We start from the raw sequence: 25757 nt of genomic DNA, 5'->3' as shown, positions 1-25757 counted from the left end.
TCTTATGTAATTTTGACACTGGAGACCGAGCTAAGAGCCTCAGCCAAGCCTTGCCGGCAATCACGTCTTAGCAATCAATGATCCACTGAAAGCCTATTCACAGCTTGCACAAGATCCTCGGACACTCAGGGTGGATTTTAAGTCTGTCCAGGCAAGTCCTGACAAAACGGACAAACATGCTCACATCCCTTCCACAGACCTTCAAACCACACAGACTTCCACCACTCATTTAGACACACCTCAGCCGGCTCCTTCAATTACCCAGATGCGTCTCCTTCTGACAAAGCGGAGAGCCTGCATGATACTAACGTGTTCGATTGGTTAATCCCCAGGGTGGCTGCAAATGAATTCAGTCTGCAAGTGTGTAATTTTCATAACCCAGAAACCTTCTTGCTGTTCAGCTGCAAATCTAATGCCACTAATTAGTGGCATCATCAGATCGTATTACACATTACAGTGGATATTATTTTGTTTCATGCACCATTAGATATGTTCAATATGAAGCAACATGCAGAGAAACACATTTTGTAAATTGCTCTCTTGTTTTCCCAAGCGCTAATAGATTTCACTTTGAGCACCTTTTCAGCTTTTGACCTTCAGACACACACACACACACACACACACACACACACACACACACACACACACACACACACACACACACACACACACACACACACACACACACACACACACACACACTCAGCCTCCGTTGGGAGCAATTTGGGGGTCAGTGTCATGCTCAGGACCACTTTGACAAATGGTGAGGGTCGGCTGAGGGATCGAACCAGCAACCCTGTGATTGAATGACTCTCATACAAGATTTCGTTTTACATCTTTTATCTTTCATTAATTCTTTCTTTTTTTTTTAAATACATTGATAGTTCTCTTCCACTGCTGTCTTTACCTAATGGTTTCTTGAACTCCATTCGTTTCTTAATAATCCAAAACACGCTTTATGTTGTATATCATCAGTTTGAACAAGCAGACGTCTGGAAAGCTGTCAGAACTGTTTCTAGATTTTTGTTTATAGCCTCAAGCGATGCCAAGACTGTGTAGGATATGAATGCTTTTGGAAATAAATGGCATGCAGGAAAGGTTCTTTTTTTTTTTCCCTGTAAAAAAACAAAACACAAAACCCAAAGTGTTTATTTTGAGAGACGAGCAGGACGCCACAGAAGCTCGTCTGCTAGTTTTTCCACAGACGGAAATAATAATTGTTTTTTTGGGGGGGTCTAAAGTTTACTGTGCAGTATTTGAATTGCTCATATGCAATATTATCTAATTAATATCCTCAGCTCATACAACCGTTATGTACCCGGCAGATAAACGTCGTCGGTACTTGAGGTTAACAAGTTTGTCGCCGGACTGCCGTGACCAATGAAAACAAATCAAAACAAATTGTTAAGAGTGCAATGCTTTGAAAATGTCCTTTGGTCTTGCTCACTCATTCTATCCATTCATTCGTAGTACTTGCGTGCATAAAACTATATGGGTGCATCAACCGTGCAACATTGTACCTGTTGGCAGTTTGTCATCCCAAAATGTCTCATTTTGCTCTCGTCCCTTTTAGAGGATGCCACGACTCTGAAAATGTTTCCCGCAAACTAACGAGTGCATGGCGGCAGTCGCACGCAAGCCCCCAGCAATTTGTACAATAGTTTGCTCCTTTCTCTGATGGAGGAGGGGTGGGGTGGCGCATAACGGCAACCTATGCTCTGCAGGATGCATTCTGTCAAACTAAGAGTATTCAGGAGAGAAAAACAGAAGGCGACAGCTCCCGTGCTAAATATAGTGTCCTTCCTGGCTGTTTCTTTCTCTTTTTTATCCCCTCTGCCTCATCACCCTTCTTCTGCTCCTCTGCCTCTATGCTCACACCCTCTCTATTTGCCTGTTGGGGCGCCGGGATTGCCAGATTCAGCAGGGGTGTAGTGTTCCAACACACGCAAAAGACACAAGGGGAGGACATTCAATAAAAGGAAGGAAAATCAGTGATAACCTGTTGCCCATGTTACCTTTTTTTCTGTGGAGATTGTCCTTCCTGTGTCTGCCGATTTATTCAAGTTTCCTCCTACAATCCAACGACATGCACATTAGGTTAATTAGTGTCCCTAAATGGTTCATACTTGTCTGATGATTGTCTGTTTGTTTTCATCCTCTCAGGGCCTGGAAATAAACCCATGTTACACCCTTATCAGGTTGCCAATAATATGAATGAAGCATAGATTTAGCATCATTGAAGAAAAAATGTTTTGCTTAATATCCCAGCTGAAATGCAAGAAGTGAATGTGACTGCATTTTGTGTCACTATTTAGTCGTTGCACTGGTAATGTTTCTGCCTCTCCACTCCTAAATGTTGTCACAGTGAGCAAACCACATGTGGGTTGCTGCTACTAATAAAAGGAACAAGATTGAAAATATGTTTACTTAATTTTAATCCTTCTTGTGAGCTGGAGTGCAGACTTATTAATGCTGGAATCACCCCCCGTGGTGATAAAAATGCACAACATCCAAATGAAAATGTAATCACTCTGCTATTTATTATTCCAGCTATTAGGCATTTTAATCAAAGATTTAATTATTTTTGTGGGGGAGGAACAGATTTTATCATTATGCTTCATCAGAATGAGCCCATCTTCTCGAATAAGTTCAGACGCAGCAAAGCCCCAGATGAGCGTTCCACAGTGAAAGCAACCTGCATATTTATGGGGTGAGATTTTATGAAGATACGATGTGAACAAATCAACCACGTCTGATTAAAACAGTTCAGAACTGAAACATTTTGAGTCCGTTCCAGTCTGTCTTGGTTTTCCTGTGTGTGTGTGCACTCCACTTCTTTCTAAGTGTTTGAGCCTAAATCTAAGTCAGTTTTTGTGGTAATCTTTTTCACACTGGGATTTTGTTTGGGGGCCGTTGTGCCTTCATTACTCCCCGTCGTCCACGTGAATGGCACAGGGGCAGAATGGCAGAACAATTCGTTCCACCACTGATACACCTCTGTGTCGGCTTCAGTTGTAGCATCGAAGGAGCAACAGAAGCAAGAAGGGGCCTGTGTGAGCGGACAGGCGGCGCAACGGGTGTACACACACACACACACACACACACACACACACACACACACACACACACACACACACACACACACACACACACACACACACACACACACACACACACTAATGTGTTACACACTCTATTGCGGAAAGCGTCAAGCTGTTAAAAAAAACACACACTGGCCGATCTTGGCTTCGTTCTGTGTGAATCCGCAGAACCCAGGGACATTAAGGAAACTCTACATTGCAGTTGCAGCATCGTTATGTTATAAAGGCAAGTGGCAGTTTTAATATGACAACAAAACACATGTTTCAGACTTTTTCGTGCAGGTTACCCTCCAAGAATTTATTTCAAAGCAGAAAAATCTTCTAATTAAGGATGTTTAATCATAGTTTCTGTGATAATTTCCATGAACCATTACTGTCACTTGTTTCTCAATTATAAATACATTTTGGGGACGTATATAATAATACTAAATACGGTGGTTACTCTGTCTCTGTTTTAGCATATGTAGGGCCTGGTGATGGTGGTGGTGGTGGTGGTGGGGGGGGGCTTCGCTGTGTGGAGTTTGCATGTTCTCCCTTTGCATCTGTGTGGTTTCCCCATTTTTTTTTCTTACCGTCCAAAAGCATGTGTTTGCAGGTCATTAGTGACGGAATGGCCTGTCGGTGCTTATGTGTGTGATCTTCTATCTCTGTGTTTGCCCTGTGATGACCTGGTGACCTGTCCAGTGTGCCATTTGTAATTGTTTCTCACTGGTTTCTGAGTCAAAATATATTATCAAAATATTCAATATTTTTGTAAAAACGCTGAGTTTGATGGATGGACTGACTTAGGGTGTTTTTGCTGTGCTGCCTAGAAGCAGCTGGCTTCTCATAGGAAACAAAGCACTGAGCATTTTCTTTGCTCTCTAAGGATTTTACACACAAGCACAAAAGCTGAATTTTTCCACATTGATCAAGAAACCCAAAGTTAACTAGTCTGAAGTTTTCAACGTCAGCTTTTACTCCCCGTGTCTTCTGCATACCAACAAAACTTTGCAATTTAAATTAAAAACGCTCTCTTTGAGTTGTACTTGTTCTCCATAGGGGATGCTTTGACAGGTTCAATAAGCAGCTCTGTCAGCTCTCTGTCTGCCTTGTAAAGGGGGGCAACACTCAGCAGGGGCTGTGATGGATGTGGGTGCGTGAGTGCCGTTAAGTGAGAGACAGTGTGCACGTCCTGGTGTGTTTGCGTCTCTTGGTCCCTGCTGCAGCCAATTTTTTTTAGATCGAAGTGTGGCAGACAGGATAAAAATAGATGTGAGCCACAGCGGTGTGTCAGACCCACATCTCTTTATTCCCTCATGTTTGAGAAACATTGTTTGAGAAAAGTAGTTAGTGTTTCCTTTGTAATTGTTTTTGTTTGTGCCTCTGAGCACTAATGGAGTTCATAATTCTTGAGGCCTGATTTGAATTATTTCCAAAAGCAGGTTTTTATCCAGGCTTTGCTGAACTACTTACAGAATAGGGGCAGCTTGAGAGTTGTTGAGGTTAGAGACAGAGTAATGGCTTCTACCAGCAGTGGTTTTTTATTAAGATCCGAAGTGACATGGAGGGATGGGAGGGGGAGTCTTTCAATATTTATTTCAAGTCCATGTGGTTATGTCTGCATTGTTTGTTTGCGTGTGCATGTGCGTGTGTGGGTGCTCACATGCTTGCGGAGCTTCCTCTGTAAAGAGCTGCTATCTCTGACACTGCTTTGGTTCGGTTGCCATAGCAGCGTCTACCTGTCACTCCTCACAAACTGAATCGGGTTCAAATGACGCTCTCTGCAGAGAAGAGGCGCTGGATGCAATCACAGCTTTGTGATTATTTCCCCAGATGTCTGCTGTCTCGTCTTCTCAGAGGAAATCCTGAAGCGAGGCAGCATCGAGTCCTCTCGGCTCTGTTGACACATATTTGAAAAGGAAGTGGCTAAAACAATAGACTTTGATTAGGGTGCCGTGTGATCTTGTGAAGTTGGTGCAGAGGAATGGAGAGTACATGTACAGATTTCAGCGCAGAGCCCTCGCCCCGGTGGGTGTGCTCTCCAGATGTGATTGAGGTGTGGGAGTCCTCAGGGATTTGAAGCTCGAACTAAAATTAAGGAGGCACCAGGTCAAGGGCACATCTCTCCTTGTTTACCTTAGACAGCTATCATTCATTTTCATTCGTCTGTCAGTGCGGGGATCTTGTTACTGCAGTACCGTTGACCTCACTCGTATGTTTTGAACATTTGGTGTCTTACCTCTCTGGAAAAACGGCGTCCAAGATGGCTGTTTTTGGATGTGATTTTTTTCACATCCAGTAATTCGTCAATTTGTATGAAAACCTGAAAGCCACCTCGATCTGAAACTTGTTGATTTTAGCCTCACAGGTGTTCAAATTCTCTTATTAGGAAAAAAAATTATCTTCATATCAGCGGTTAATGATTACTTTAATGATGCATCCATTTAGTAAACAATAACATTAATCATGTACAGATACAAGCTTCTCAATTGTGACATTTTATTTCATACACAAACTGAATGATATTGACACAAACATAATGAAAATGTATTTTTCATATCCAGAAACATGAGATCCATTTGTTTGAGATATTTCTAAAGGGCGTTGTGAACTGTAATTCTACATGACGTATTCTGGCACAGATTTAGGAGTCAGCATGTGCTCTTTCAGGGATCACCTTGGGAGGTCAGCGAGCTCACCGTGGGACAAAGGTCACCGGTTTATGTTCTGTCTCCAGAGTCACAAGAACTGAGGCCGCTTTTAATAAATCTACACAATTAAACTCTGAAAATATTTTATCATTTATTAAAATGGTGAACACTAAATGGTCAATATTACAATTCCTCAATATATTAAATAAGCTATTTATTTAAAACTATTAAATAATAATAGAATATTTTTGGCATAGTACCAGGGGTGACTGGATTTTTCTTATTCAAAGATGCATTGTCTGGGTGTGACTCAATAACAAATGTTGTTTTCTTAACAAAGGTGACTGACTAACAAGTTTATTTTCCTATTGATAGGATTAAATTAAAACGGTGTTATTTGACGAGAGCTATGTGGCCCCAGGACAATACACAATAAACCAATCTTTAAAAGATAAGAAAGCAATTAAGATGAAAAAAGTGCAGGGCACGAAGGAGAGGAAAAAAGGAGAGAAGGCAAAGATACAGAAAGACAGGTCGTGTCTGATAAAGGAGTGAGAGAGAAATAAGGGTTGTCTGTAAGACACACTGAGAGGAGGAAAATGTGAAGGGAGCAATAGAGCACAGTCTGACGGGGCTCTGAGAGTACTAATGGACTGCAGGGCATCAGTGTCAGGTTTGCTATCTTAGCCAGAATGTGGATAAATGGAGGGATTTGAGAATGAAAAGGAGGAGAGGAGCGTGGGTGCGCAAAGGCACACTTGAGGGAGGGGGGGAATGAGTGTGTCTGCTCCCCATTAGTTCTGTGTAAGTGTTGGATAAGATGGTTTACTTCAGCTGGTGACTGCTGGGATGGCCTCCGCAGGTCAGTGCCGCGCCTCTGCCCTGGCAGTGACCTCACGCTGCAAGGCCCGACGTTGCACACAATGAAAAGTGCCGCCTTTATTCACACTTACATTTTGTCATACAAATTGTCCTCGAAGGAGTGTTGAGGTTTGGCACAGGGGAACATTTGGACTGAAGCCAAAACGGTTTTTTGCACTATACATCTATTCACTGACACAATGGGATGATGTGAAGCCAAATTATGAACTCGTACAAATATTTCTTTTTGCTGAGTGTTTACATGACCAAAATCTCACATGTTACCAATTTAGATGAGAAACAAATTATTTTCCTGAATGCCAGGTCAAAGTTGATTTACGGCAAGGATGGGCATGCTCAACAAACCGTTTCCTTTGTCTCAGATATTTTTCAAAGCCCTGTGTGATAATAAGGCCTAAGTATCTATCCAAGTGAGTCTTGTGTCAAATGAACCCTACAGTAGAGTCTGACCGTGATCCGAAGAGAAGTCGTAAAAGTGGTGTCCGGCTATCAGCTTGAGTAAACTTGAAGATTCCTCCCACTCCCCCTATCGGAGCTGTATTTCTTCATTTCATTACTACCTTCTCCCACCTACATATGCTCTGCATACATTCTCTGTACACGATGCACAGAGGGTGAAAACTGAGCCTCTGTCAGATACTAACATTATTATAGAAGCGGCTTTTAAAGTTTGAGCTGTGAATGCCTGGTTAAAATAGCAAAGGCTCTCTTGTCAGATTGATTTTGCCCGAATCAGATTTGTATTTCCCGTGTTCCATTAGCTGCTGTGGCTTCAGGCAAGTGATGCCTGAGTTTGAAGGTCAGACCTTGGAGTGAAATCATGCATGTGTGGGCGAGAACCCCCTGAACCCATCTCGTCCTGGAAGAACAGCAGAGGCAAGCGAGATGGAGGAGGAAGAGCAGAATGTGACGGAACATGAGGTTTCCAGGCCCTGTTTTCTGGGTTCATACACTGATGGGCTTCCTGATAATGTGATGATTGTGGCGGGGAGGAGATGGCCTCTCATCCCTAATCATTGTGGTGGTTGCATTGACGTGGTGCCAAGATTTTCTCCATGCCTGCCCAGTTCACGCCCCTTTGCCTCCGAGCTTTGTTAGTTGGTCCTGTTCTCAGGAGCCTTTTCTAGGTGTCCCTAATGGTATGTTGGCAGTCTTGCCCACCGTATCTGTGCCATATGTGTGTGTCTGTGGTAGTGCATGCATATGTATGAATGAAAAATGGGAGTAAGGGCCTCCTGTGTTGCTGTTTTTTATTGTTGTTGTTGGTGTCGACGCCTCACTCATCCCGGTGAATGGCCTGCTTGGTCTCAATAGGAGAGGGGCGTTTGTGTGGGCTGGGTCCATCATTCATTTACTTCATTCATGTCCCCGGGGAAGCGAAGGGGGAGTGGCATACAACATTGGCACGGCGTTAATGCTCAAAGCATCTTTTGCTGTCCTTTACCTCCCTCTGCTCACTCCCTCTCTGTCTCTCATCATTCTCGTCGCTCACTTTTTCTCCTCCTGGCACAAATGGAGCAGCAGTCATCACTCAAAGCTTGGCTATGATCCGGCCCTTTCATGTTCTGTTGGATTTCATGTTAGATGAATTGATGCTCCTCTGGACCTCATACTTCACCACACTACAATGATGGAAGACCACAGACAGCCTTTCAGGGGCCGTATAAGGAGCAGCACCTCTTGGCACAAACAGAGGCACAAACTTTTTCTTCATGGCTGACGGATCTCGTTTTAATGTGGTCGACTCAGCTGAGAATCGGGCAGAGGAAACAAAAAAAAGTGTCTTTTGACACTGGGAAGATCTCCAACCCAACTTAGTCTTTTTTCAGGCCTAATCACATTTGTTACATTTAAGATGCTTGGCATTCATTAGGCTATGGTTTCAATTATACCGTCATCATTAACATACAGGGTTGAGGCACACTGTGAAATGTACCTTTTCAAATCCCAAGGAGGATTACACTGTCCTATTAAACCATCTATTTATGGTTATATAGAGACAAATCTTTGAAACGGCTTGTGCATAAAAGAGACCACAAAAGCAACTGGAACTTCACATATAGTCAGTGCTCCCTTTGTGATTACGACCAATAAAGGGAGAAGATATAGCTTTTTACACAGTGCTTTTTAATTTAAATGAATACAGAGAAAACATCCTCAGACTAGTCTCACTATTTTACAGATGCAGCTCACACTGCTGTAGTTATCTGCACACATACTTGCACATTCGGATTAAGGTAAAGCTATGTCTTGATTCTCATGCGGTAAAGTTTGACTTGATCAATAAACCGTAAAAACTCAGAAAGATAATCTGGGAGGTTTTCTTTGTTTGTACTCTGAATTTAATATGTCTGCCCTATATTTATCAACTGAGAGAAAATGTCATCAGTCTGCTTAACAGCATAATCTGACACTCCTGTTGGAACTCTAGGCTTATTTAATCCAAGCAGGTCAGTCTTTTCCTTTATTATTCCTTTATATTTCACATGCAGTACATATTTGTTAATGCAGAACTGTTCCTGCAGATTCACTTAAAAAACTTTGTAACATATTTTCCATAGATAGACCTGTTTTTATGTGAAAATCAGAGAAAACCAACTATTTTGCATGTTATGTTGTCAATGATTCACTAGTTATTCAGATGATCATAACCAGACTGCTGGAAAAACTTAAAAGAAAAAAAACAATATGGCAAGCTGCAAACAAGCAAGCTCCAAGCAGAAAAAAAAAAAGAAAAAACTTGTCTCCTGTTCAGATCTGATGAATGAAAAACAGATAATGGAGATAGGAAAAGGGAGTGTGAGCAAGAGAGGCCACTCTTAAAAGAGAAAAGTCTTCCTCCATTCTTGGTGTTGAACAGTGTGTGTTTGGGCATCTTATCAGTGCAGAGCGGAGGGCTAAGCCCTGATTTATGACAAGGTATGACAGTGTGAGATAAGAGGGTTTTTAGCCTCCATGTGTCTGTGCAATCACTGGCCTCCTTCAGTGCCTCGTGTAAGGACGGATGGAGGGTGTCTGTGACCAAGATTTCCCACTGTCACGCACTTCCACCTGATAAGACTTCTACCTTCCTCTTATTTTGCTCCTTCTCTTTATGTGTCACTATCTCCTTGCCGGTCTCCAATCCAAACATGCATTTCTAGCTAATAGTTCTTTTGGTAAACGTTGATGTTTCAATGCAGACACGCAATGTGACGTGTGAGCTAAACCAAAATAACTGGATTTCGAAATGCAGAGTGGTATGCCGTTGGAGGTGTAAATGTGCTACATCAAGACAGTTTAACTGTTGGAAAGGTCACTTCAACATTTCTTATCTCGCTCCGCTGCATACTAAATCTCGCGGAGTGCCGTCGCCAACAATAACATACCGGTGAAATCATAATCATTTTCTGATTTGTTGCATCTGGAGTTTTTACTTTCACTCCGTGCACGTACTTGATAAAACCAGCAGTCTGAACAAGTGGCTTTCTCATTTGTCCATTTCATGCTGGGGTTGCAGTAATTGTCTCCCACTATTGACTTGATGGGTTTTTCTGTGAACCACAGGCTCTGGTGCGGTTTGTGGAGGTCAGATTATCTTGTGTAATGTTTTTATTGCTCAATCCATCTGTTAGCGATTCCTCACCCCAAGGAAGCTTTTCAGTTGTTACGTCTGCTTGTTTTTTATTTTTTTCTTTCTGGCAGAAGCTCACGTTTCCAAGTCACCATATCATTTTGGGAAACACATGAATATGAATTTGACACTAACTATAACTTCTCACTCATCCTCTCTCGACTGGCCCTGAGCAGACATCCTCTGCGTGCCGACCCGTATGGTCATGGGTGAGAAAAAGGCCACGGGGTCACGGAGTAGGATGTCCCGGCTGTCTATCAAACATGAAAGCCGCCAAATTAACAGGCGAGGGTGTTTTAAAAGTTAAGGGTGAGTGCGTCAGTCAGCGACAGAAGTTAAAAAAGGCCATGGATTACACAGACAGACAGTAATCTATAGGTCTGTCAGCCTGTCACTCAGCCTGACCTTGGGTAGCTTTGCTTTAATTGCAGGGTGGGATAAGAGAGTGGGGCCCACTTTCAGCAGACAATTCACATTATCCATTAAAGATGTAATGGCTGCCAACATGTTTCATCTTGAATGACATTTTTTTTGCTTTCAAAGCACATATTTATCCTATTGGAATGTAAATGATCCTTTTTCAGCCTGTAATTATTTGCTGTGAAGCCCCTTCATTTTTAAATAATTCAGCCCATTCATGTCGGGAACAATTATAACGTGCAACATTCCTCTGGTTTCATACCAAAATCTGTACCGGTTTGTCGGCGGATACTTCTAAATAAGAAATCTAGTGCTATCGCTGATGGAAATGCTGTGTTCTAACAATACTGCATATCTTTATTATGTTTCACTACAACATTGGAACTTGTGTTATGAATTAAATTAGCAAGCATCCAGTAAAATGATCATCTCATGAGTGGGCTTTAAATGAACAAAAAAAATGGCATCCTATGATCACAAAAAGATCAATCTCCAGACAATGTTGTATAGCACTTCCTGTCTGCAACCCCCTCCCCCTATTTCTGCCCCTTATCCCTTTTGCCACAATCCCCCCATTCCCACTACCACCACGTCCATCATACGACACAAAAAAAAAGAGAAATGAATGGCCTTGACTGATGGTCATCACCCCCTACTTCCTTTTCTCCCCTCGTCTCCTCCCAGTTTTGCCAAGCAGACAATCAAACAGCAAACAGGCGAGTTAACGCGGATGTTCTTTCCCTCACAGCAGCCAGTCGGCTAATTCTCACCAGTTGGTCGCCGTACTTTCTTTTCTTCCCACAGCTCTCACCAAACTTTCCTGCTGATTCTCATTGAATGTTCGTTCGAAATCCCCCTGTGCTTGCATGTATTCATGTGGCTCAGAGCCTGCATTAAACCCTTCTCATGATTGGAAATGTGCTGAAATTCAGAAAGAGATACTGCTCAAAGGGATACAAACAAAAGATGATTGATTCAAAGCAGCAGTGGTATGCTGGGCCTGCTGATAACTTCTGTAGTCTGCTGGCAAAAAAATCCGTTTGTCTGCCGTGTGCGCTCACACATACTGAGCTGTAAAACCCATCTCGCCATCAAGGAATCACTAAAGAAGCAGCTGCTGGAATTCATAAACACACAGCAAATGGATTTGAACACTCCCTGATATAGTTTGAGCCTCTGCTTTGCCTGATTGAGTGATAGAAGATACTCGTTTTAATTGGAACCCATGAAATAAAACACTAATGTAATTTTACTTGCGAGTCGCTCAACAAGACAACATAATATTGTTTCTGGGTTGTTCCCAAGTAACAGGAGCTCAGGTGTTACCTGTAATAACCTTTCATGGAATATCTGTGTGATTATTTGAGCATGTAGTCCTGAACTGTGCGAATATCCTGCTGGTTAATTTGTTATTCTTTGCCAGGCTCACAAGCCAACTTTGTTTCTCCAAGAGTAATTAGCTTCTGATTCCACTGCGGCGGTCAATGCCATATTGATTTGTTGGTTGTCCAGTGCACAGGCAGGCCACGAATGATTGTTTCTGTAAAGGAATGTCAGGTTTATCTATTTGCACAAGGAGAAAAGGTTTCTTCATGGACAGGTTTAAAAGGATTGATTACACATTTACATAGCGCTTTAGTATCTTGGTAGATGTTTGACTGAAAAAATCCATTAAGCAAGGGATGGAAAGTCCACTCAGTTTGTTCAGGTTGGACTGAGTAACGGCACATACGAGTGTGTTTTTGGAACAAATCCTTTTATCATTGGTGAGCATTCCTAAAATTTGGTTTGGTCATTTTTAACTGCTTTTTTCCCGACTAATGTGCTAACTTACTAAATGGTTGTCAGGATAAACTCACTCGACAATCAATAATGTGTTGCACCTACAAGGAGAAGGTGGTAAGGTAATAATCACTGATGTGGCAACTTTTAAAGCTTTCCAAGTCTGTTTCTGTCATTGAAGCAAATTTTGGGTCCTTTGTCTCTGGGCACAAAGACTGCTGGACAAATGAGGAAGTGCTTAAACACAACTACGCCACACTACTCAACAACCAGCTGCCTGAATGTCGAGCATTATCTGGTTGTCCCTTGCCTGTCATGTGGCATCAGTGCACAAGGCTTGACTGGGATCTGTGCTGACACGTACCTGGTTGGGGGGTGACCCTGTTATTGTCTGGTATTGACATGGGGTCAAGTGGGGGTGTGCTGCAGAAGGGTGTGCAGTATTATGTAGACAGAACAGAGGCAGATGGGCTTCTGGCACTCACCCATTAGTGGATTGTAGAACGATGAATTCACAGATGTTGGTGACCCTGGAGCTCAACTAGCTGCCTTCTCCTTATCCAACAGGGGACTGAGGAGAGGTTCATGTTCACATTACAAATCCCTAATTGACCGTCTCATTTCATACCTTGAATGGCCGAACAATGTCCTAAGAGATGCATTAATGGGGGTACTTCATTTTCCAGAGAGATTATTTAAGTGTTTTATGTGCCATCTCATCCTCTAGTTTTAGTGAACTGTTTGAATTCTATTCACAAATAATGGACAAAAAAGTTGCTGTTCCACAAGAAGCCATGTCGGACACACAGTGCTCTCCAGCCAGAGCCCTTTGTTGCTTTGCATCCGTTATTGTCCTTTTCTTCAGCATAGCTGACGAAAGCCCCACATGATGTGTTGGCATGTCATAGACACAGTCATGCATTAAGATATAAATGCCTTTGGTAGCAATAACATGCTGAAGCATGTTAAATATGTTTTGTCCTGTTGAATAGATAATCAAAAGAACATCCTGATGATGGACCCACGTTTCTTTTTCGGCACTTGCAAAGAGCTCCTCAATTCTTGCACAGCGATTGAAGAGAGATACAATCTAATTACACGTGGCATTGACGGCCCTCGTAATTCATCCGAGAGTTTGAATACTTTAATGGATGAAGAGCAATCCTGCGATTCATAGCACTATTCATTCTCACTGCTCGCACTTCCCGTATAGCCCTGCTCCTTCCACCTGTGGCATGCTGGGTGCCAAAGAAAGGAGTGAAGGAATCAGCAGAAAAAAGCCCGTTATCTCAGCGGGATGGTATGCAGACAGAATTGTGGATGCTGGCAGGACCAGACAAGCCAAGGAAAAGGAAAGGTGTCAGAGGAAGCTTGGCGATGAATGAAAATAGCATTAAACAGCCATGATTTAAGATAGGCCAGGATGTTAGAATTTTTTGGGACAAGCTCGATGCATGACCAGATCTTCAAAGAGTGAGGACGTTGATGCAGGACAGGTAAATAACCAATCAATCATCTGGAGATATTTGTTTCCTCATCACTCCTCACTGAGAGACGATTCAGTTTTATTTTGTGAAATAGAGGAGACATTTCTGAAATATTTTCTTAGTGTATGGTCCGTTTGAGTTTTTAAAAGAAAGAAAATGTTTTGGCCTGGTAAGATAGCGTTGGTCCTCCTCACGCTGTGGGGGATTGAACTGTTGCACACAAAAATGAAACTGTTTTCACCACATGTACTGTATCACCTTCTGGGAAAAGAAGAACACACTCCTGAACATACAGTTAAGTTCAGTTAATGCACACAAATGATGTATTGATGCTGCACAATTAGATGAATACAGCTTTGTGAGTCGAAAAGAGCAAAAGTGCATTGGTCTCCTGTGACCCCTCCAACACCCCCGACCTCCTTAGTCTGTGGACTTTGTGGCTTTTGAACACTGTCACTCTATTTTACTCTTCATTCCCCCAAGACGAGAGTCACAAACCCTTTAGCCACTAACCGACAAACATTTTTGTCACTTCAATGTAAACTTTGGGTCAACTACCAAAACAACAGATGCTTTTGTTTTCCTCAGGAGACAGTCTGTCCACTGTGTTGGTCATAAATGCTACATCAGCAGTCCTAATGTTTGGCCTCATTCCACTCAGGGAAATATGCCTCCAAAGTATTTGAATGAGTACCTTCAGGTTACGGTTTATTCCCTCTGAACATTCAAGTGTTCCACGCCATTAATTGTCATTTGAGCTGGATCCTAATAAGGTACATCTACACTGCACACACCAGACTATCTGTTTACAGTGTTTCATTAGTTCTGTTTTATACCATATATCATTGAACAAAGTGAAAGGTATTGCGTTCTTTGGTTCACATTTGCATGTGTGTGGGAGGGGGTCTTAATAAAAAATGGGAAAATGGTCAGCCTTTGTCGTGTTTTGGCTGGTCCCTTCCATGAAAACGACGTTGGGAGTTACTGGCAATGGCCCTTTTTGAAAGCCGGAAAATCATTCTTAGAATCTGTGTAAACAGTGAAAATGCAACTTTGCTGAAACACGTAGTACTGCACATACACACTACGGTGACAGTCAATAGTTTTTCTGCTCGTCTGCACATACATTAACAAGGATAACAATGGTAGATTCCCCAGTGTTTGTGCTGCTCACAATTTTGAATTTGATAGCACTTACTTTGTACAGCATCATCTGGTTTACATGCAGGGACTTTTTTTTTCTTACATACAGCAGATACTGAGTGGACCGATACGACTTGCATACATTAGGCCGTTCTGTGTGTGGATGCTTAACCTGACATGTAAACTACCTGAAACCAAAAAGCAAAAGCTATACAATTTTCAGATGATTGTTGTTGTGTAAACGGGGTCAAGCTGAACACTGTGCAACTTGCAACTCAACTGTTTGTCTCTGATCTTTTTCTCTAACAGCAGAGCTCTTCATCAGTATTTTTGTGTGTCTTTGGCAAGGCGTTAGTTCACCCTCGAGATTTGACTTGAGGAGCTTCATAGTGCCATTGTGAGCTTTGTTTCTTGCCGGGCAGTGAAAGGGATCTGTGCCCCTGTGGTGGCTCTACTGGGGAGCGCTCTAGAGCTCCAGGGAGAGTTTCCATGGCTCTCTCTTGCCTGCCTTGATGAATGGAAGTTCTTAGATTATCTGTCAGGCTCCTCCACCCTCTGGACTCCTGCCTCCTTTCTCACTCCTCCACCACATCATTTTGGGCCGTGGGTGAAAAATGACCACAGGGAATAGGGTTGATCCCCACTGCAGGACCGGAGAGTGGAACACCCAGAGAGGGTAGAGGTGGCTGTCGTCCCCAGTAGACCCTGAGTCAACACATGCTGTTAATGGTCTCGCCAAATTTACCTTCTAATTACCCCCTTTCTTATTGCCCCCAGCTAGCAGCACACTGGCCATGACCTTGAAACACAAGTAATCATGAAAATAGAAATATTTAATGTTCTTCTCTGGTTAAAAACTGCGAAGAGGGATGTATTGAAAACTCGTCTGTGGGAAGTTGCAGAAAGTTTCCGTGCTCCCAATAAATTCAAGAATTAGGTGAGATCTATAAATAGAAGCCGAGAGATTCCTTTGAGACAACAATGTACATCTGGCTCTGAGTTAGTGCAGCTGACAGAGTGAGAGTATTTGCATTAAGTGTCAGGTCAGAGGTCAGCCAGGGAGAGGAGGGTTTTTCACTCTTTCACACTCGCTCTGTCTCATTATTCAGCTCTTTCCATAATCCCCCACCCACCCCTCTCCAACTGCGTTGTCACCACTGACCACTGCCGCCACCCTGACCAGCCTGCTGTGAGCGACAGCACAGCTACAACAACAAACACAAACTCATCGTCATCATTACAGCGGATTGCCGCATCAGCAGAGACCCCACCCCACCTACGCATGCACACATAAACAGTTGTGAATACAATGGCCAGACAGAGCCTCAGGCTCAAGCCTTCAGCGAAGAACCAACCAGTTGTTTTTTGTTTTAATGTTCCTCAAACTCCATACATGAGTGTAGTAGAGGATAAGAGTGAAGCGGACCTGCTCACTGATCTCCCAAGAGACAGGCCTTTAAAGCGTGAACATGAATTTTTCATGTTTCTGGGCAGGAAGCAAGCAGTTTTGTTCCTGTGAAAGTTGAAGGTATGCTTGAAAATGGGCTGTATATATAGGATTTGCAATTGTGTAATAGAGTAGAATTGATTGTGAACACTTAGTGGGGTGTGAGCACTGAGAATTTCCTCACTTCAAATTGGTTTAGGTTGCAACTAATCATTATTTCACTGAGCTTTTATTACATGGATAGTTTCACATAGTGGCAAGAATTGTGCCTCTTAGTTTTCAAAAGGTAAAGACAGTGGATACAAATGTCACCTATAGACCAACTTTCCATCAGAGCTGTTTAAAATTCATACTGCAACACTAAAAACCTTTTAAATGGATTCAACACCAATAAATGGCTTCCCCAGCAGCTGTTATTATAATAATTATATTTATATATGTGTTGATTAAGTTATGTCTTAATTCAGAGTTACCATTTCTTCATCTCTCTGTGCTCCTTCTCTGTTCAAACATCCCAACATAATATCATTGTGACCACCCAGCCACGATAAGCTTTCACCTCAGACCTCTCATGTCCTTTGACCTTTCACCCCTGGCCCTGCAAGGCCGTGAAGGGCAGCTGTCCGAAGCTGCATGCACAGAGGAAAACTCGTATTCTGGTCTGAGAAATACCTCAAGCTTTCTAAATGGTGCATTGTACATTTATATTTATAATTATCCAAAACTGTGCAAAAATGCAGTTTTGTGAAAAAAGCAATTGTGGTAATCAAGAAAAACTAATAATGTTTCTATTCTGTATGAGTGCAGGAGAATAACCAGTAGAGTTACTATTGAAAGGCATATCAAAGTTTCTTCTCTGCATATAATCCTCCTGTTGCCTCTTCTGATTGCTGCATATAGCTGTAGTGGAACAAGAATATAATGAAGGTCAGATTTTCAGTCCCAAGACAGAGAATACAAGAAGTAAATGACCTTTGCTGTTATTGGAGCCAAACATCTTCTCCTTCTCTCTTGTGCTTTAATTAACCTTTCCTGTCATCTGAAGCAGCAGAAGTAGATTTGTCATAATCTCTCATTTCCACTCAGGAAGTGAACTCTCTACTTAAATCAATCTTTCCCCGCTTTCGATTCGTGCGGTGGGAGGCAGGTGTCCCTGATTTGATGTGAGGATCAGAGAGCTCTACTTCTATTTCCAACAGCACACAGACACATAAGCAGGCACACAAACACTGTGTATCAATGGCAGACAAGCGTGAAGAGCATCTGAGTGACAGCATCCGGAAGCTGAGAGATAAGACGTAATCTGGTGCCAATTATTTCTCCCTGACAGGCGCAGGTAAGCGGCAATCAGCTCCTCTGACATGTGTTCTGAGTCAATAGTCCAAAGCCCAATGGATGGTGAGGGGCTGATTACGGGGTGCTCAACGGAGGCAAATATGAAAGACAAACACTGTGACGGGTTAAGCTGATAAGGCCTCCCACCGCTGTTCAGCCCCTCTGATATCCGCAGTGACCTCTCATTCTGCAGCCTCAGATGTTTAATATTCACCAGGGAGTTGCACTCAGTAGCTTACTGACGCCTGGAGTCTTTGGTTTAACACAACCACAAAACTGAACAGATCGAACCTCTCCTGTTTCTCGTGAACAGTGATGCCCTAATAAATGCAGCTGAACATGGAGGTAGAATTTGGTCACTCAACAATGCGAGTTGGCCTCAAACTGAAAAACATAAAGCCAACTGTGTCATTCGACAAACTTATTTGGAGTTTTTAGCTTTCAGTCCTGCATAAAACATGCAAAGGTGTCCTCATATCATTCATTTCCAGTCTCATGCAATACCTATGCAACACAGTCTCAGGGGTTTGGTGGTCAGGGCATCTGATGTGTCTCTGGATGATAGGCAGTGGAGATGTAACACTTCAGATTCAACGCAGCTGAAACCCGAGAAAAGATGCCAAAGAGTCCATATTTATCTAGAATTAAAAGTTAAAATGAAAGAAAGAAAGGTTGGGTTAGAAGCCACAACTGTAACTGTACCTTTACTACTTTAACAAAAAAAAAATAAATGCAAGTGGAGCACAAAGCATGACACGTTTTGTAATCGTAAAGGTTTTATACAAATTGGGGGGAATGCCATACCTAAAATAGAGCTCTTATCCGCACACTAATCTGTTCAATCTGTGCACAAACATCAGTTTAAAAAAAAAAAAAATCAAGTTGTGGTTTTATCACTCATGTACTGTCCCATCAGCACTTTCTGCTTGTGCGCAGCAACAAGGAGCAATGAGATAATTGCATTTAATTCTAAAGTAGTTTGCGAGTTAGTTGTTTCGTCTGCTGTCAGTCGTCATTACCTGAAACTGGGGAAATCTTTGGTCATCCTCCGGAAAACATGTTGGAAAAGGTGAAGTTGTGTTGCATCTGAATCCGACTGTCCATTACACAAACAAAACATAGATGCTGATGGTGCCTTCAGTCAACATGGTGGTAATTTTAATATTAATCTGGAACTCCCTGTAAGAAAGTAAAAAAAAAACTTTTTTTCTAAGTTTTTGCAAGACCAAGGAAGAAAACAAACTATTTGTTGTTGGTGGATTGAACCAGTAAATTGTCATGATTGTCTTAATAAATAAAATGACTATCATGGACACTTCATTGCTGGCTGTGGTGCAGACAGGCTGCAGCAAGGTGGGACCGCACCTCTGCTTTATGAGAATGTGAACAAGACTAAATCCGGGAATTCAGACAACATGCCGGGGATGCCTGGGCAGGCATGTGGGATTTTCTGTTGCCTTCGCCCTCAAACCCCCTTTTCTTTCACTCGAGAGACACACACGGATTTTAACTAAGGAGCTAAGCTGATAGAGGCATGAATAGAAGTGGTAGTGACATCTTGGAGGCACATCTTTCTTCGTCTTTTTATAGATACAAAACAGGGGTCACTTAACGTTCCTTTGAGGGTGACCCGGGAAAACCACACCATGATACAAAGCCTGGCCAAAAGGGCTACATACCTTGGCTCCAGAACAGAGCTGAGAGTAGCCACAGTGCAGAGGGATCACATCATAGACTCCGGACTCAGTTTACCAGCAGATGTCATTCACATTCTTGGAGAGTTGATTGGATTTTGTTCAACAAAAAAATACCTTCAATTGACTGAAACCACTTTTACGTGGTCACATGTGAAATTAAAAAAAACAAAATAAAAAAACGAAAGATGGTTTTGCTCTGTTGACCTGCATGTGTCTGGTAATGATTAGAAAGACCTTGCTGGGAAATTGGGTGACAGACACCAGATCCTTGGTCCGTAAAGACAGACTCCGATGTCCTGTTTGTGCAGAATTTACCGGCTGGTTATAAAATTAGCCGATCATCAAGGGATCAAGGTCATGTTTTGTTTTGTGACACGAGAGCGTGGTTTCGGGCCATACGGCAACACCCAGGAATGCCTTCGAGAGGACGCATTTATGCTGACAATGGAGTGCGGTCATGCTTCGAAGTAGACTGTTATCATACTGGGTTCCTTATCTTAAAGCATTATTTTAAAGAAAGTCTTTTTTAGCAGGTCTCATCTTGTAGAGCTGTAATATTCATGTAAGAGCAAGACTGTCACATTTGCACAGATTCAATGGCAGCATATAGGCAGTAACTGTATAGGTATAGCTCTTATTTGTGATTTTATTTCAGCTGAGAATGCATGTGAAATAAAACACATGAACTAAATATGTCATCTGTTATGAATTCCGTGTAAGTGTTAGGTAGTCATATGTAATCCTGCTTGCTTTCTGAACTCTATTCCGTGAGTCATGTTTCCCCCTTTACAATCCCTACAGATCTTCTAATGCTGAGCAGTGAAACTTCTCCTGCGTACATGTGTAAACATGCATCACTCACTAATGGGCAACACACTCACAAAATACTTCCTCATTCTTTAAATCTTAAAATGCTTCTTATAAAATCGGGAAATTTGCTGTCAAACAGCCAAAATTCAGTGTGTCATTATATGGCTGCGAGAAGAAGAAAAATAGCTTTTGATTTGCTTTAAAAAAATAAAAAAAAACATTGACTAATATTCATATTGAATGGAGGACTGATGATCGTGGCTGGTAACACAGATAAGTTTACTTGTGATGCAGACATGCAGTAGGTTATCTGTCTTGTCTGGTTTGCAGTGACCTCACTGTGGGACTTGAGACGGGAGGTCACCACTTACACTCTCATTCTCAAGCCCCCGTGTGTGAATCTGAGTGTGGAGTTGATAAATGCGGGATATAAGCTGGTGAAATCTGATGTCCCGGAGGCTCCGGTGTCGCTCTGCCGCCGGGCCTGCCAGAGCAGATAGCCGGCTCAGCAGCTGGCTGAGTGTGTCGGCGACGAGCAGACAGGAACTGAAAATGAGACGGGATGTTCATTAAGAATACGTTTGTGTTGTATTCGGATGTCCTTTATTTGTGCGGGTGGGCTTATCACCTACCTGAGTATAGACGGCCAACGAGATATTCAGCAGATCAACCTCAGGCTGCACGCAGCCGTGCTGTGAGCAGACTGGCTGAAACCAGTGATATTTCAGTTACACACTGTAAGATTAAGCTGCAATTTAATAAACACGTCCGCAGTAAGCAAATTGTTGAGTAGCTGTTGATAAAGAGCAATGAAGTCAAACAACCAACATTGTTTATCATTTTAAAGTGTTGTTCCACACATTACATTGTATATGCGGCACACAATTGTTCCATAAATATTTAAGGTAACATTTTTTTTAAAAGAAGACAGAAAATGCCAGCTCTCATAGCTAATCAATTTAGTACTACTTCATGTTTTACCCGTTGGAAACTTTGTTAAATGAAACATGTCCACATGAGACCAGACAGTGAGGCTGGAATTGATGAGATAACGGCAGCGATTCCTGGAACTTCCCGAGCAAAACGAGCAGGAAATCAAAATTTCTGTACCAATTTAGTTTTTTCGTTAGGGCCTTCAAATGGAACTGAATTTCTGAGAATTAAACAGATAGTACCGTTTCACCAGAAACGATACGCTTCTACTGAACGGTTTATAATTTCCGTCCATCAGAGCAGCAACAGGGTATTAAAGCGTTTGTGTTACGAGGCAACTTACGAGAATTACGCGGCTGACAGCCATGTCTATTTCTGTTTACTACCTGCATGCCATGATGCTGCACCGTGACAGCAGCATTTTACAGCTTCTGACGGAGCTCAGCACAGCAGCAGCTGAGAAGCTTTCGAGTAGAGGATTCATGTCAGTATTTCAACATGTGCAGGTGGAGAACTTCATGCTGTCTTTCACTCTCCGTAAAGTAACTAGACTTTTTGCTTCTTTCTGGTGAAGGAACATTATTGTAGGGAGTCTTTCTCACCGCTGGTGACTCTGGGATTCAGCTACACAGAACAGAGGGGTCGTTTGTCTGGTCCCATTGAAGTGGAACATGAACAGGTCCTCCATGGGGTCCTCAAGGTTTTCCCCACAAACGGCAAACGGCACAAGTGCATGCTCAACTTTCTCAGTTTCCACTTTCCCAAGCACAGTTTGAAAGAAAGCAGGAGAAAGGGAGAAACCTTCTGTCAGACTCTCTAACAGCTCGGGAGGTAATAGGAGGTCTGGGAGAAAAGCAGATCTCCACTTATCTCCGCTCATGCCCCCAAATGTAACCTAAACCCACACATTATTGATGTGCACCCAGCAGAAAGAGAGACATTTTAGATCAGTTTAGCTTCAAAATAGCTCACATGGTGGTTCATGAGTAATACAGAGGAAAGTATGGGGCAGTGTTTTGTATTTGTAGACTAAGCTTGGGATTACACAGCATCATTTCTGCTCTTGACAGAGAATTCATGTGATTATAGTGAAGGCTACCAGCAGTCTCCTTCACAGCCTGATGGAATTGAACAAAAGGGGAATGAGTCCAAAGGTCAGGCTTCCGAACCTTTAATATTATTGGCTATACGGCTTTGTGTAATAGAAAACATGTTATGTGACTTCTTACTGCTGCCATAACCAGCACTTATGTCTGCCGCCGTTCAGTTTGGACTCCTCTGAGATTTTCTTTGAGACTCCTTGCTTTTGTCAAGCCTGTCATAATCAGATTTAGCCTGGCCATAACCTCGTAATGGTGGGGCGTAATGATGGTGCAGTGAGGGTTGGGGGGGTGGGGGGTGGGAAGGAGCAAGTAGTCTTCTGTAAATCAATTTGGAGAAGTCTGATAGTATGTTTGGCATCATTAGCATACTACCATGACATTAACATTAGCATACTCTGGGTGCTTCTGTGTGCGATCCAAAAACCAGCAGCCTACACACATTTCCTGTGACTCCGTCTGTGGGTTTGGGTTTTCCACTTCTATTGTTTTCTTTTCTACTACAGTAATTACAGGCACAGTATCAACAAACCCATTTATTTTCCTTTTCTGTTTTTGCCTCCGCGTAGAGTTAAAGTCTACTGGCACCGCTCACCACTTCTCCTTTCTGCTGAATTCGACCGACTATCGGATCCTTCGCATGGACGAGGACCACGACCGCATGTATGTGGGCAGCAAAGATTACATCCTCTCCCTGGATCTCCACGACATCAACAAGGAGCCACTCATAGTAAGAAAGGTTCCACACAAACATTAAACTGAATGAGCGCCGCAAGAGCTTTACGGCTAACCACAGGTTTGGTTGTTTTTTTCTCTGCCCCGTCAGATTCACTGGCCTGTTGCCCCCCAGAGGAAGACTGAATGTGTTTTGTCAGGAAAAGACACCAATGTAAGTATTCATAAAACAAACAAAACAAGTCTGATTATACCATAATGGTCTCGGCCTTTACAAGAACTTTTGCTTCTAGTTTCCTCAAAGATTTACTGCAGTTTGTATTCTGTTATAAGTTATTGCAATTGTAGTGTCACGTTATGCCCAAAAAGACTGTTGACATATTTTATTGACAGAACAACCGCCATATTCCGCCTGTTGAGTTCGGCATGATTATTCGTGCTGCTGCTCATATTAAAGCTTCTGCTGGTGTCTGTTGTTTCCAACAATCCATCAGTCATGAAGAAAAAAAACTACTGCTGAGCGCTGCGGGGACGCCATGGCTTCATTATTCAACACAAGTGCTGCCAGCTCACGTATTCCATCCTAAAAGAATCAAAGTTTTTCATTTGGATGATAAACTAGCTGTCTTCAAACACCCAGTTGATTGTAATCTGTGTGTTAATGAACATATAATGTGTGTGTGTGGATACATGTGTGCACCCTAGAAACACCCTAGAAAAAATAAAAAACCCTCATATCAAGCTGAGCTCCAAATTTGGCCGCCTTGTCTTATCTCGGGGTTTGTGTTACCCTGGTTTCCTTTGATAAAAAGGTCACGTGATTATTCTCTGGTGTTTTGGCACATCCTCCATAATGAAAAAAATATATATGCTGCTTACTGATTTCTGAAGCCTGTCTGCAAAAACAAAAGGGACAAATGCCAAGTGAAAAACAATACAAGAAGGAAACACTACAGTAAAATATGGCCTGCCAGCTCGCTTAAGTTTGGAGAAACAAATAAATCTAGTTTTTTGTACATATTGTACATGTACATGTACATAAAGTTTGAAAGCTGTACTAGTTTGTTTCTTGACTCGTTAGCAACAACCTACTGTATTTAGAGGATGACCTTCAAAAATATTGAATTGATGAAACTGATGTTGGTTTTGTCAACCACAAACCACTTTCAGGCATTTAACCCAAAATCCATTCATAAGAGCAGGATTGAGTGAAGGATTTTATTCAAAGTGAAAAAATGCTAAATCCCTTCTTTTTTTTTTTCTCCAGTTGTTCGTTGAAGTAACAGATGTCCACTCAGAAACAAAAACAAGGCTTTGAACCATAATCCGTTTTGGCATTTTTGGTGGTACCCCTGTGTGAAATGAAAAGCACACTTTCAGTGGGTGTTTTCTTTTTTTTTTTTGTGACACTTGCCATCTAAATGTTACACCAGGTTCAATGAGAGACTTTGTAAATCTATGAAGCTCTTACTTACTCGCGCTGCGTCCCTGATTACTGATTGCGTACAGCTGCCACCAATTAAGCCTTTAAACTTGAAACCTGCAACATTCAGTCAGGCTGGCGACATCGTACAGTATATTCCTCACGCATAAAAGTGGATATCTATTTATTTATTAATTTATTAGGGGAATCTAATTTCCTTTTCACTCAGTAATTATTTTACCCTTTGTTGTCCAGACAAGCAGACAAAATGAGCCAGCCACTGGAAGCTGTGTGAAGTGCTAATAAGATTCAGACATTCAAATGCTGCTTTCGCCTGTGCAGCCTCCTCCCACCAGGAAGAGATGGAAGCTCTTCATTGAAATTCATATTAAAAAAAAATCAAAAACAGATCTCTCTGTCTTTTGATTTTTGTTCACACATTGTGCACTCCCCTAAAACACACACACACACACACTTGCGCTGTCTCTGGCAGAGGTGAGCGCCGACAGAGTGATGAGGCTCTAGCTAATAAGCCGAGTCTCCCCTGCTGGTAGAGAGCGAAGGCTGCTGTTTATCCAACTGGAATGTTCATTTATGCGTGTATTTGGTGACCCGCGCCTCTCACCGCCTCCAGCTACATGGTATTGGCCCACGTATGTTCAATCCTGCATGTATGAGACTCTGTCTGTGTGTCAGTGTAAGAGGTGGGTTTGAAATTTCATCACCGGACTAAGAAATAAAATTGGCTACTGCGAGATATCTTGGCAGGCCGGGCCGCTCTTTAGTGAATGGCAGATGATGACAATTCAGCAGCAATTCAGAGGGGATGTCAGTTCAGGCAGGAGGTCAAAGGCAATCATCCCCACTGTGCTCTCAGTGGGGGAGCACAACTGTGTGCTGAATAAAACACACACACACACACACACACACACACACACACACACACACACACACACACATCCTCTGAAACCTCTGACTTGTGCATCTGTCGTGTTGCTAAGACCTGCCAAAATGGCTCATCCCCCATACATGTTGTTTTCTTTTCTTTTTTTGTAAATACGTGGTATATCCTTTCTTTTTCACCAGCTGTCACCAGCAGAAAACATGACAAATCCGAACAGATATCATCGGCCGGTACATTCTGTAGCTGCAGTTTTGATTTGGGTGGATTGAGACCAGGAAGGCAGACAGCTGGTCCGGCAAACAGAGATTAGAAAAGACCTGGAAAGCATAGAGCTGCTTTCATTTGCATCATGTGTTTAGTCTTGGGGGGGGA

At 42.4% G+C, this 25757-nt stretch overlaps 1 protein-coding gene across 1 annotated transcript in view; it reads left to right on the top strand.

The window, feature by feature from the left end:
• Nucleotides 1-25757, top strand: part of LOC308108729 (semaphorin-3F-like) — a 50554-nt gene that overhangs the window by 5700 nt on the left and 19097 nt on the right. Inside the window, exons 3-4 of the mRNA XM_080461909.1 lie at nucleotides 22953-23113; nucleotides 23210-23272. Of these exons, the coding sequence (XP_080318035.1) occupies nucleotides 22953-23113; nucleotides 23210-23272 (224 nt within the window). The remainder of the gene's footprint in view (nucleotides 1-22952; nucleotides 23114-23209; nucleotides 23273-25757) is intronic.

The sequence above is a fragment of the Lipophrys pholis genome (assembly GCF_963383615.2).
Source record: "Lipophrys pholis genome assembly, chromosome: 4".
NCBI lineage: Eukaryota > Metazoa > Chordata > Actinopteri > Blenniiformes > Blenniidae > Lipophrys > Lipophrys pholis.
The sequence above is the reverse complement of the archived record's forward strand: the minus strand, read 5'-3'. Positions and strand labels throughout refer to the sequence as shown.